The following is a 14120-nucleotide window of genomic DNA, read 5'->3' on the forward strand; positions in this document are numbered from 1 at the left end:
GAGACTGACTGTGACCTTCTCCAAGTTCCCAGGGACTTCCCGTGTCTCTGTGCCTTGATTTACCCAGCTGTGAGAGTGAAATGATAATAACATCTCTGCTCCATCAGGGTGAAGCAAGGGGTAATTAGTGCTTTTAAGGCTCTCTGTGATCTTTATATTGAGACAGCCTGCTATTATTCCAGAGCCCTAACAAACACCTTCTTCACAGCAGTCAAGACCTGACTCTATTTAAAGAGGTAAAGAGATGCCTACAAAACTAAATGGAATTCTTGATCCATTACATTGCTTTTTTTTTTTTTTCACTTTATAACCTTTCCTAAGAAATGAGCATTCCTGCAGTCATTAAATTGTTATGTTAATCGTACGAAATAGATGAATTTTAGAGAGAGAAAAATGAAAGACTAAACTGTCTTGTCCAGTCCCTTGTTAGGAATTGCAGTAATGGAAATCAGATCCACCTGCCCCAGCTCACACAGAACAAAGCCGGGGATGAGAGTCCAGACATGATTCCTGTGGACCTAGCCTTTCGCAACGAAAACGCATCTCACTATCAGTTCTGACCTAGCCTGGTGACACAGACGTTCCTGCTCCTTTTTAGTTGTGGTTTTCACTTTATCTAGATCATAAACACCAATCAACCCACTGCAATTGCAAACAGGACAGATGTGGGACCCTGGCTGGACTCAGGCTGCTGGGATGCGTGGTAAGGCTCTTCAGAGCCAGAGCATCCCGTTCCCAGCCCAGCACAGCCAAAGGCCAGCTCAGAGTCCCCTCCATGTGCTGAAGTAAGCGGAGACCTCAGTCACATCCCACACTCTCCCTGCAGTAGATCAAGGAAGAGACCGGGAGCCTCAAAGTGTGCGGCAGGGATTCTGCTTATGCCCACAGCCTGCTCTCAGCGACAGCCCTGACACCTTCCTTTTGGTTGTCACTATTTACTCAACACCTGCAATTGACCGAGAAGTGTGCTAGCGCTGTGTCTCAAACATCTCTGGCTTCTACCAAGTCCCCGTGTTCACGGGATTTTTAGCAGGAGGTGAATACGTAAGCAGTAGGTGCTAACTCCTCCGTCCCGTACACAGCAGAGCTCAAAACGGGGAGAGCCCAGGACTCTCCACCTGCGGGCAGCCCCTGCATTTCACAGAACACAGTCCTAAAAGACAAGTGCAGAGGTGAGTAGAGAGTCTGCCAAATCCCAATCTTGGATTCCTCAAAGACTCATGAAATCTACCTCCCATCTCACCTTGAAACACCCTGTCACACCTCTTAGTCTCCTTTCTCAGCTAAGTCAAACTGACCTCCACAAGACAGAAGGACAACCATGGTGTGCTGAAGGCTTGCTGGCCAGGGCCCGCCTGACGGCTGGCATTTAAGCCATGAGCACTAAACTTAGGCTTCTTACCAACATTTATAGTCCCTTCTTCCCCTCATTTTTTATAAAATAAAAATGATGAAGTCTAATGAACACTCAGAAAATTTTGCTGATACTACCACGAAAAGACATCTAAAGTTCGTAGAAGCCTGACACGGTCATTCATCCACAGAAACGTGAAGTCGGAATTCAATTCACAGCTGGCGATTCAGGAGGGAACAGTGTGTTGGAAAGGTAAGTGAAGCAGTGGACGATAACACGTCCTTCCATTCAAATTACTGTGCATCTGCCAGGGCTCTAGCTGTCCTTGGAGAAGAAGATGCACAATAATTTTGGTAACCATGTCACATGTCTCTTTCCAAAGAAATTTTCTAGAGCTACCAAGAAGTAACAAAATTGGTTAATTTGAACTTTGTCATTTTCTTCATTTTATATTAAAGAGGCTAATGACCCCCCCCCAAAAAAAAGGATTTGTAAATGGATAACTTACAAATGATCATGGGTGATTACTGTAGCATCAGAAATAAATTTATAAGATACAACAGATCATCACTGAATTGTCTGAAAGAAACTGATGCCCTGAAACTGTATTTCAAAGTTTATTTATTTATTTATTTTTACAAACAAATGTGTGTTTGCTTTACACGAGGAGTGAAAATCTTTAAAGTCGGCAAGTTGTCACTCGAATCTATCATTCTATGTTGCTAATTTTGATCAATTTTGTGGAATTTTTCTAGATGGACTTTCACTACAAGCCATTTAAAAATTATCTTGAAGGTAGGTGAGACATGCATCAGAGAGACTTAGCACAGTGTCCCAATGTCCTGGCCAGTCATCTCAGAGACTTGCCATTGTCCTTTGCTGGAGAGTTTGCTCCCAGATGTCCCCAGGGCTCTATCCCTTACCTCCTTCAAGCCTTTGTTCCAATGTGCCTCTAGTTCTCCTGAAGTCTGCTGGATTTACAATGTCACCCCCCAGTCCCTACTCCAGTTCCTGGCTGCCCTGATCCAACTTCTCCATTCCACTTGGAAATTCCCTGTTAGTACACTACTTAATTTATTTATTATGCTTTTGCCCATCTTCTATTTCCTGCACTAAAATGTGTAAGAATTTCTTTTAACCTGTTTTGTTGAATGTACACTTTTATTACAACAGTCCCTGCCACACAATAGCTAGTCACTAAATAGCTGCTAAGCGAACGCCTGAAAGAAAAGTTAAAGAAGGCAAATATGTGTTTTCCAGAGACCACCAGTTTCTCAGCTGGGGCTGAGGGTGCTCTCTGCAGGTAATGCAACCTACTGTGGGGGTGAGGGGCTGCATGTGCTTCATGGACCTAAAGGAAGGCCTTGAATTCAGAAATAAGGACAAAAGTTCATTTCCCAACTTCAAGGTAAAAAAAAAAAAAAGAAAGAAATTCAGTCAAATTATTTACACCACAGATTAAACCTCAAGGAATAAACAAAGCCAGGATGCCCTTCTTGGCTACAAGTCTGATTTTCTACACTTTAAACAGACCACAGTTGGGAGGCAGCATAGTTGTTCACGTACCGTGAGGGCAGGATGGTGAATGGTGAAGAGCTGGGGACTGTGGCCTCTTTTTCACATCTCAGTGCTGTCGTTTCCATATTCTTTATTTATTATTGATGAAATGTTCCAGCAAATATTTATTGAGTGGTTCTGCTTATGTGCTGCAGAGTTATTGATGCTCAAAGAGTACCTGTTGAGGGAGGGCAAGCCCCGCTGCCTACCTATGGCTCTGGTGGAGGACGGCCAGGGTCCTGCCACACGCAGCTCCCACTCCCACCCCATTCCAGGCCTCTGTTGTCTCCATGTGGCTGGAGCAGCTCCTATGCCCTTCCCAGCACTGGCACCAGAGTGGCCTGTCTTGCTTACATACAAACGTGACCAGCCCTGAGAATCTCACCCGGCTTCTCTGCCCGACTTCCTAGCCCTGGCCGCCCATCGGGCTGCCCTTCCCCTTCCCGTTGGCACCAGACTCTAGTCCTACAGTCTCACGCTCTTCCCCACAGCCAGGCTCCCAGCTCCCTCCCCACTTCCTCAGCCTCCTCCTCTACCCCTTCATGCTTCAGAGTCCAACATAAAGGAGACCCTCCCTCAGAAGTGGCAACGACTTCCGTCTGTCCTAGGCGTCACGGCGTTCTTCACCGCCACGTGCTCAGTCTGAGAAGTATTCCACTTTCACTTCAGAATGGAATTTCCCCAGTGAAGCTGCACGAATTAAGAAGCTTTCTACACCTCGACCCTTAGAAGGCAGCCGAGAAGTGCACACAGCTCTCTGCCACAGGCCAAGGGAGGGACGTGGGTGGTTGTGAGGAAAAGCACTTAGACAACTGAGTTTCAGACTGAACTCGTGAAACGGCATTTGTACTTAAAAATACAACTAATTGGGGGCTGGGGCTGGGGCTCAGTGGTAGTGGACTTGCCTGCGTGTGTGAGTCACTGGGTTCGGTTCTCAGCTCTGCATATAAATAAATAAAATAAAGGTCTATCAACAACTAAAAAATTTTTTTAAAACACAATTAATTGAGAATATTTCCTTTAAAATGAACAGAGTGAGCCTCCTAAGAAAACAACTGACAGTATTCGCAGATATAATACAAACTTTCAGGCAAAAATTAGATTCTTGGCAACTTTGTATCTGCCACTATGAGTGTGACAGCTCCCCAATATTCAAAGACTTTTCCAATGAGATTTGATGAGAATTTTTTAATACAGAGTAATAAGACATCCATACTTGAGAGCCACATAACTCAGTGAGCCCATGTTTTTCAAATAAACAATACCTGCTATAAAATAATGTATGAGTAAAAGATCCATTCCAACTGCAAGATGACCTACTGGATGTTCGTGACCACGAAGAAAAGTCCACTAACACCTTCTCAGATGCCACGCTGCAACTAACTTTGAAGGACAACTTCTTCAGTTTTGGTGTAATATGAAAAACAGTCTCCACAATTATCAGAAAGGGCTATTAAAATACTCCTTCCTGAGTGCGTACGTCTGGGCGAGACTGGACCATCTTCAAACAGTGCCACCAGAACACTGCATGGCAACAAATGGCACGAGGAAACCAATTGAGAGTCCAGTGGTCCTCCGGGAAGATACATGATCAAGAGGTTTGCAAAACTGTAGAACAAAACTACTCTTCTCACAACTTTTTTTTTTTTTTTTTTTTTTTGGTTTGAAAAAACATTTCATGAAATGGGTTCATTGCAAGTTTAAAACTAAGAAGTATTTTTGAGATTCTTCTCAGTTTAAATTTCTAATACAATAAACAGCTATGTAACTGGGGCTCTTTGGGGTCCTCAATAATCCCTAGCAGTAAAGGATCCAGAAGGAGCACACCAAGTTTGTTGAAACCAGGTGGTCGCCACAGTGGGTGTCGGTGCCCACGTCACCTGCAGCCCAGCACCTGAAGGTAGGGCTGTGTTTTCTCCATTTTTGCATCTCTGCCATCCAACACAGCCCTCGACACAACCACAAACGGGTTACCTTACAGTTCTGGAGGTCGGAAGGCCAAGACCAGTGGGGCTGGGTTCCCTCTGGGCGCCTGGATCCACGCAGGGAAACTGTTTCTCTCCTTTCAAGTGCCAACTTCCAGAGGCCGCCTGCAGGGCGTGGCTTGTGGTCCGGTCACACTGACCACAGGGCACAGCTCTGGCTCTGGCCTTCCTGCTCCCTCCTATGACCCTGGGTGGACTCTGCGCCACCCAGATAACCCAGAGTAATACCTCTTCTCGGGCCCGTCACTTCCTCCCATCCACAAAGCTCCTTTTGCCACGTAACTCCCTGCTGCCACATTTGCTGTTCTGAGGATTAGGGTCTGGGCACTTTGAAGGAGGCCCTCGTTCTGCCTACCACAGTCACATACTAAGGTAGTGCTATAAAAACAAAGCAGAAAAACACCCCACCATTCCCCCCAACTTCAAGCTTCCCCAGACCAGAATGAGAAAGACACCAAGAACAACGACTGCCCTGAAGGAGAACCTCGGGGGCTGAGAACAAAGCAGGAGGAATTAATCCATTTTCTTTAACACACATACTGTAGCCATGTGCCAGCAACCTAGTGTTTTCCTCCTGTTTCCTCACTAACCCCACAAAAATCCCAGACCACTTTACAGTTGCTGTAACTCTGCACAGAGGGGTCACGTGACTTGCCCGAAGCCACACATCCAGGAAGCAGAAGAGCCTGAGCCAGGACTTGAACCCAGGATGTCTGGTTAATGTCCATGCTTTTAACCATTGCGCTACCCAATCCCAGGGCACTTGGTGTGGCTGTTCAGCCTTCTACACTGCTGGGATTTCATACCATGCACGTGTATTACCAATCCAAAAAAAAAACAGAGGATGCTGTCAATCAAACAGTTATCTCTAATAGAGTGAGCTAAAAAGGAGATACCAGGATGTGGTCATTCTGGATGGTTTAATTCCTTCATAGGGAGGAACAGAGTCAGGAATATAATCCTTTTTTTAGCCCAATACAAAAGAAGAGGATCCGAGGTGGAAATACAGATGAGCATCATTTGGCAGCCAGAGCTTGAACGTCCACAGGAATAGAGGGGCTGCTTTTTCTTTTCCTTATGCAACAGGCTATGAGGATTCAGCCAGCCTGGACTCAGAGAGCTACACGCCACAGAGGTCTGGCTCACTCTGTGTGCACAGGAGACGAGGCAGGGCGTCAAGAAGGCTCAGATCTCTCTAAAAGTGGCACGCTTCGAATGCTCCACACACTGCCCTTCCAAGGAAGGTCCCTTAGCTTTTCACCTAAATGGTGTATTTGCACTTAATGGTCAGAGAAAGAACACAAAGCTGGCTTTTACTAAAAATGCTGGCAAACTCTGGGCAGCTTCTGCCCTGGCCACAGCACTGCCCCACCCTCCTTACTGAGAGGTATCGCCTCACTACCAGCCATCCCAGCGCAGGCCACAGGACATTATTGTGTCTGCTGTATCCCTAGAGGTGACCCGTGAGGACTGACCATCAGTATCTATGGCTTCCCAATGCTGACACGTGCTTGGGCTTTACAGGGAACTTACAGTCATTCACTCTTTTCCCCAAATCATTTTTATTAGTTTTCAGGGGACTTCCAATCATTAAAAACAATAAGACCCGCAGGAAGGAAGCCATAGTGTGAGAAAACAGAGCTGATAGGCTGGTGTGGGTTTTCAAACCACACTCCAGAGGTCATCAAAGGACCAGACGAGTCCTCTGAACTCCACCAGACACAGGGAAGGTGGTGGGGTTTTCCAGATGGCGCCACAATCTCCTGTAAATCCCACAAGCTGCCCAGCAGTCTGACCCGCCTTTCCCCAGGAGCTCTGCCTGCCACCTCTGTGCAGGCCACCGGCTCCGTGGGAGACTCCCGTGCCTCCTCTGGGCGCAGAACCTGTGCGTCAGCAGTGCCCAGATCAAATGCCATCCCCTCTAGAAATCTCTCTTGGGCGCTCATGCTGCGAGTCCAGTCCTCAACTGCGCACTCCTCCGCCCTCTCATTCATCTTCACATGCCAAGGTCAAATCCCACCTCCGACCCCTGTTCTCTTCACCGTAAAAGTTTTGATTTTTAATGTATTTTATTATTCACAAGTATTTCCACTCAACTGCAAGTTTCTTGAGATTATACAGTGAATTCATCCTTACATACCAAGGTCAAATAAGTGAATGGCAAGAGTGAGAAAAAGGGAATCAGACTCCCAAACAAAATTCAGCAAGGGAATGTGTCCCCAAGATCTTTGTTCTCTCCATAGCTAACAGAAAGCCACATACTCCATTCTGGTGATGCACAGCACTGAAACCTCCTTTCAGAATGTTTCTAAGGAACTACTTAATCTGAGACCAAAGTTCCAAGTCCTGACAAAACCGATATTTCCCAATCAGCTTTTTAAAAAATAAAAATGCATCTCCCTTCTTTAGGAACACTAATATGTTTTTATATTTTGGAGTCGAGGGTGTCAGCCAGACAGACTCAGTAATAGCGGTTTTACACACAAACAGTGTGTTCTCCAAGCTAAATGCTATTAGTCATCCCAAACAAAATGCCCTCACTCTCACAAACAGGAAATGAGTGGCCTGGCCCCATCACAGCCAGCTCTGTAAGACCTTCCCCTGGTGAAAAGCTGTACCGTGGACACACACATCCCCAGGAGCAAGGCACCCAGGAGAGCAAACTCACGTCTAAGTGGCTTCTTCTCAAAGAGAGAGAGGTTCAAAGGGAGCCTGGGGCTCGAGAGGAACCTTCACCCCTGGGGACACATTCGCTGGGTCTGCACTGGCCTTTCCCATTTCATCTCCCGTTAAACACACCCCCACGCGACACCAAGGCATCGAGAGCATGCGTCCAAGCCACGAGCCCAGTGTTGACATAAGGACCTTGTGCAGGAACTCTTCTGTGTCCAATGAGACTTCCCTGAAAGCTGCTGGAATTGTTCAGAGGATGGCAAACACTAGAAAAGGGATTTTCATGCCCAACTCATAAAAGCTCATGAACAGGAATCCAGCATAAACAGGCCTGGAACACCGGGTCCCATCAATGGTGGCCTGGTTGGCACTAAAATAACTAAAATTCCCTCGGAGGAATTCCAGTGGTGAAATTAGTTCTCCCTATAAAAAGTCTTTACAGATGGTATTTCAGCTCAAGTCAGATACAGCTCATGGACATTCCCTCTTCCTACGAATATCAGAACAGGAATTAAAGGCAAAAATCAAAGAGCCCTTCACTTCTTAGGGGGCAAAGGAACTTCCTGTGGAACACAGTTCTCAGAATCTGGTCAGTGAGGACGTCAGGAAGGGAAGCTGGTGACTGGGAATCCTCTGCTTCTTGGTGGACTCTCCTACTGAATAGAACAGTCTCCTGAGCAAGGGCTGAGCAGCAAGTAAGGCGAGTTAACCAGTCCAACTTGCTGCTTTCTGACCACTACAGAGGACAGTGGTAGCAGTTTGAGGCACCTGAGCACAACAGTCACCTTTTGCTATAATCTCCTTCAATTTTTAAGAACTCAAAGAGAGGGGCTGCTTAGGTCCAGGCTTGCCTCCTGTAGACTACTGGCCATGAGGCAGCGTGAGTGCACACACTGACCAGGTGTGGCCATTGGGGGGCCACCCTGGTTGGCTAAAAGCGGAGCCTGCGCTGCTCCAAATCACCTGAAGGAGGCGCTCTCATAGCAGGACCCATCAAGCAAGTCTCACTCACTGTGGAGTTTGAGACCCATTTCCCTGAATGTTATACACACAGATCAAGCAGCCTTCGATACCAGTAGAACCCATCTTTTCTTTAAAAAAAAAAACAAAAAAACACAGAGCCTAAACAGCAACCCACAGCCACTTCCCTGACTCTCATGTCACTGTGACTAACACTTCTTTTAGACACAGATAGAGACAGATAATTTTTCCCCCCTTTACTCAAACCTAATCAAGAGACTAAGGTTAACCAACATAAATGTCTGGATATCTGACCAAAACCCAAAATAGACCAAAAGCCCTACGCTCCATGTAGCTTTTCCCCAGGACCTCACACATTCAAACACCCAATAGGGAGGAGGTCAGTAAATATTCCAAATATGACCCAACACCCAGTTAGTGCTTTCTTCCTCCTCCATCTTCTGATATTCTTATAAAACAGGTCTTCTCTTTCAGGGAGTCCTTGACAGACAGAGAACTGGCCTTTCTAGGCAAGGAAGCAGAGCTGTCCTTCCCTCTTCCCAAGTACCCAGACACCGTCTAGAAATGACCACTGCTAAGCATAAACCAGAATTGTGTTAATAACTGGTTTTCAAAGGCATTTAAGTCTTTATCTGTGACAATTTAATTTTTTTTTTTAAAGAAAGAAAACAGGATTACCGTTTTCTGCTTCACTGCAAAAGCAAATCAAAGTAAGTTTCAATAAAATGTTAGGCTGCAAAGGCGAGGGAAGCGGGAGAATCAGGGTTTCAGACAAGGGGTGGTTATAGGTGTTTATGTGGCAGGTGGTCCCCAGAGCAGCAGAGAGAAACTGGCAGAAGCCCATGAACAGTGTGAGGCATCTCTGTGTGCACCGGGGCGCCCCCCAGGGGCCACTCGAAGAACAGCATGGAGCCTCTGCAAGGGAGGAGGAAGAGGGGTAGCACCCGCCACCAGGCCCCCCAAACCAGACTCAAGCCCCACTCTCACTGGGCCTGCACATTTGTCCTCACGGCCCCTCTCAGAAATGCCACGAACGCAGGCTTCTTTTAACGCAGAGATGTTATGTACAAATGAGAAGTTTGCTCTTTCTTTTCTCTTTCAATTTCTTACCTGCCCACCCCCTATTTTACATCCACCCAGCTACCTTCAGAATGAATAGGTTTCCTTCTGAAGTGTTCATTCACAGGCCGTTAACTTCCTTCCCAAGTGACGTAACTATCCCAAAAAGAAAGAAAAATAATCATGTTTGCAAAGTGTGTGGAGAACTGGCCCCTGTGGCTGTTTTCCTTCCAACACAAGCACATTACTATGGAACAGTCACCTGGAGCTCAGGAAAGGGGACAAACACCACCACCTAGGGCAGAAGGGATGGCACACTGCCTGGGATGCTGTCACCCTCCAAGGAACACAGTCCCACCAGGAAACCAGGAAGGAAGGGGCTAGTGGCTCTCCCTGGCTGGTGGGAAGCCCCGTCCAGGGAAGAAATCTGCACATGTGGGCGCTGCAGCCCCATAGATGGGCACCAGCGGTAAGGCCAGCTGTGGACAAGCCCCACTGCGGCTGGCTAGCCAAGTGACCTGTGCTCACAGCTCCTCGGGAAAGTTATCAAAGACCAGACCACCAGAGAGGCTCTTAGGATGAGGACTAGAGCCGTCTGACACACCCAGGACCACCTTTCCATCCTGTTTCATTGCAGAAAGTGGTAGGCAAGCCTACCTCACCTGCTTCATTCTATTAAAAAAAAAAAAAAAAAAAAGGTAAATTCGACCCTTTTGCTGCTTTCTATAGGAATTCACTTATGAAAGTATCAAAAGTATAATAGACTCTTCAGTGATTCCTTATTGTGATAAAATGCACAGAAGTATAACACAGGAAATGCACACATCCCTCCAGAGTAATGAATCCAGCAAAGCGACACACGCACAGATTATGTGGAACACTCAGGCTTGTGACAGCAGCCAGCAGGTTGAGTGATGGCCTAATATGGCACGTAATTAATGAGTTCCATCATAACTTTTTGTTTTATGATGCTCCCTTTTATATCCCAATAGTCAATTTAATAGCATTTTAAATGGGAAGAAAACCAAAAGAGAGGAGGAGAAAGCATTAGGTATCTTATTGAATCACAAATCTTACAATCTGAATTTTTTAATTCCAAAAGTGACCTAATAAACTTGCTTTATAATTACATCCATCCTAACAGCTTTTCTTTGGGGTTTTTCATTTATTTTTGGTAATCATGCGAAGGCTTCGATTGAAATGCATTGTCATTTTAGTTAAGTATTGTGTTCCCAGCATGAGGACCCTGTCTTGGGCTCCTCTGAAGCTTGACCTCAGGGACACAGAGTGCTGCCTCTCATGTTCCCAAATAGTTGGAGCCTCTAATCCATTAAATTGCAGCATAGGCCATATGCATGAGCAGTAACTTCAGAAATTTAAGCTTTGGGATGATTTCCTCAGATGGAAATCTTACCTTGAGAAAAATACACTGGCATCAAATTTTTCAGTTTTAGGCCTTCACAAAGTTTTGAAATTCACAACCTATGTTGAAAGTTTCCTGCTTACTGAGAAAGCATCTGACAAGAAAAGAACCACTTTGGCTGCTACAAGAGCCAGTATAGTGCTCAACAGGGGCCTGCTCTAGACCCCAAAGAGTAAGGAAAAGCCCTCAACCTCAGCTTTTATGCAGGCCTTCACCTGCCTTCCATGACAGGCAACTGTGGTACTAAATACCGTGGGTGAGTTTAAAGAGTCTGCAATTTTAAAGAATATTCTGTGCAAAAATTATTAATTTGGGGTCTGAGGTAGTGGTTTAGTGGTAGAGCACTTGCCTAGCACAGGTGAGGCACTGGGTTTGATGCTCAGCACCACATTAGTAAAATAAATAAAATAAAGGTATAAAAAATTACTTTCTATTTTCAGGAAAGCACCATAACTACAAAAATGCATGGACTCTTGCTACAATCTATTCCAGTTGGCATCTGTGTTCTTCTCTCAGGAAGGATTCTTTGAAAAGTTTGTATCATCTGAGTTTGCAACAATGTATCAGCCTGAGGAAAAATACCAGCCAGTAAGAAGGAAGCGGACGCAGACTTACCATTTGCTATATTCTTTTTAAAGTTGTCCAGGAATTCCTCCAGCAGTTGGGACTGGTTGGGAGAGGGCAGCAGACCCTTCTGGTCCCTGGAGAACAGGTCACTGTCCGACCAGGAAGTACACAGGGTTGCTTTTGTGTCCAGAGGCCGGGCAATCAAAGTGAGTCCAACGCTCTTCTCAGAAAACAGGGCCTCCATCTGCTTGAGGTCAAGATCAGACACAGCTTCCCCATTTAAGGTCATGATTTCATTGCCCTTTCTCAATCCTGAGCAGCAGCATAGGGAAACAAGAAGAAAACAGGTTATTGAAATATCTTGAAGGCTGCAGACTCAAACCGTGTACTCTGAGGGATGGTTTTGCCTGTTGCTTTCCTCAGAGAAAAAACCACATCTTACAGTAGCTAGCAGCCACTCAGAGCCACAGCACTACAGGGAAGAGTTCTGACATGACACAATTTGCAGAGCCACTGATTGATGAATGTTCTGAGGGCAAATGCCCTGGGAAATGGAGTTTGCTTTATCTGTGTCTGGCCTGCCTCTCATACTCTCTCCCTTCGTCTGTACACGTGGACGCATGCTCTGTCTTTTAAAATGTACATGCACATGCACACAAGCTTTCTGTGTCTATATACACATGCATTTTCAATTAAACTCTTAAGTTTATTTTCTTTAAAATTGCAGGAGAAACCATTTTTTGACAAAACAAAAAATTGCACAAAGTAGACCACATTTCTACAGTTTGAGAGTTAGAGAGAACAGACATGGTGCCACACGGACCTCCCCCGTATGCCAAGCCATCAGGGAGAACGTCACTGATAAATATCCGGCTGAGATGCTGGTGCTCATCCACCTGGGCTGTGACTGCAAACCCTGGGAATGAAAAGAAAAGTTAAATTCACCTCACCCCTCCACTTCCCCAACCCACTGACAATATTTCCTTGAACACTTGCCTCCTGGTAAATTCAGTGTTATTACTGTGGCTACTCATCAATGTTCATACTCATTCCTTTCATTACTCAGGCCTTGTTCCCAAATATTGACATATTTTATTCTACTAATGTAAATAGTAATGTAAAAAAGAGAAAGGAAGTTCAGAATCTACTGTCATTCTCTGAAAACGTGAACATAAAACAACAAGGTCCAAAGATGGGGGGTGGGGACCAGCAAAGCACAGAGCTCCCTGCACTTACCAAAGTCAGACACACTCCCCGTCTTCGTGAGCTGCACATCATAAATGTTTAGTGGAAAGACTTCTATTTCATCATAAACCTGAAAACCGCAGAAACAACAAAATCAGAGGTTTGATATAATGGTATCTTGGATTTTTTTTTACTTTTTTTTACATAACAAAACAAGAAAGCTATCAACAAACTACACTTTAGATGAGGGACATTTCCAAACCATGTGCGAAATTTAAGCCATTTTCCCTCAAAATTACATTTTTCAAACCCAAAATGATTTGATATGATTCCGATTCCCTTTCCTAAAGTTAATGCACTCACCTGTTCTTGCATGTATTCACCCAGGGCAGGAATGTAGCACTCAAAGCTCTCATCAACTAATTTTCGAAGTTGAAGGCCATAGTGACTGGGTTCCAAGTGCCTCATCTAGGGAAAAAAAAAAGAAGACAGGAATCAGATTTTAAATGTTCTTTTCAAATTTATCATTGTTCAGCAGGCCCATTAAAATCAAAGTAGAAATCTCTTTAAAAAAAAAAAAAGACTATAAACCAGGCATAGTGGCACATGCCTATAATCCTAACAGTCTGGGAGGTGAGGGAGGAGGATTGCAAATTCAAAGCCAGCAACAGCAACTTAGAGAGACTCTCAGCAATTTAGCAAGACCCTGTTTCAAAATTTAAAAAAAAAAAAAGAACTGGGGACATGGCTTAGTGGTTAAGTGCTCCTGGGTTCGATCCCTATCGCGCGTACGTACACACACACACACACACACACACACACACACACACAAAGACTATATAATTTGCTGAGTTTAAAACTATAAAAGAGCTCAAATTTTATGTAAGAAAGAATAGACAAATAATCATTTCTAGGAAAGATTTTCTCTAAATGATTTTATCATTAAATGCAAGGGATGCATTTAATGATAAAATTAAGGTAAAACAAATCTGATGGTAGAATATACTTACCATTACAACAAACACTGTCTCTTTATATATTGGTTGAATGTAACTTTAAGTGGCTTCCCATAACTAAAGTAGATATGAGTAATCTCAGGTTCTACAGATCTCAAAATTGGGAATTTCCCACCACATAATTTCTTAAAAGAAAAAAATGTACAAATACACATTCTTTCTCCCACCCTATACATTTTCAACACTGAGAAGTTTACTCAGGCCTATGAATACCATTGTTGTTTTTCTGCATTAAAAACCTCTCATACTGGAACAAAAGGCACATACGGTTCTGAGGCTGCAGGGTACATATGTAAACATATAGAATCCTAAAGCCTCAA

The 14120-nt window shown here is 44.7% G+C and overlaps 1 protein-coding gene across 3 annotated transcripts in view; it reads right to left on the reverse strand.

The window, feature by feature from the left end:
- The window catches only part of Tiam2 (TIAM Rac1 associated GEF 2), a 117955-nt gene that overhangs the window by 47599 nt on the left and 56236 nt on the right, over positions 1-14120 (reverse strand). For 2 of the 3 annotated variants that reach the window (XM_078018846.1, XM_078018845.1), the window contains 4 exons: positions 13148-13252; positions 12836-12914; positions 12423-12515; positions 11648-11911 (listed from right to left, as the gene is read on the reverse strand). In XM_078018846.1, coding sequence (XP_077874972.1) covers positions 11648-11911; positions 12423-12515; positions 12836-12914; positions 13148-13252 — 541 coding nt within the window. The remainder of the gene's footprint in view (positions 1-11647; positions 11912-12422; positions 12516-12835; positions 12915-13147; positions 13253-14120) is intronic. The other variant, XM_078018847.1, reaches the window with a different exon arrangement.

Source organism: Ictidomys tridecemlineatus, chromosome 8 (assembly GCF_052094955.1).
Source record: "Ictidomys tridecemlineatus isolate mIctTri1 chromosome 8, mIctTri1.hap1, whole genome shotgun sequence".
NCBI lineage: Eukaryota > Metazoa > Chordata > Mammalia > Rodentia > Sciuridae > Ictidomys > Ictidomys tridecemlineatus.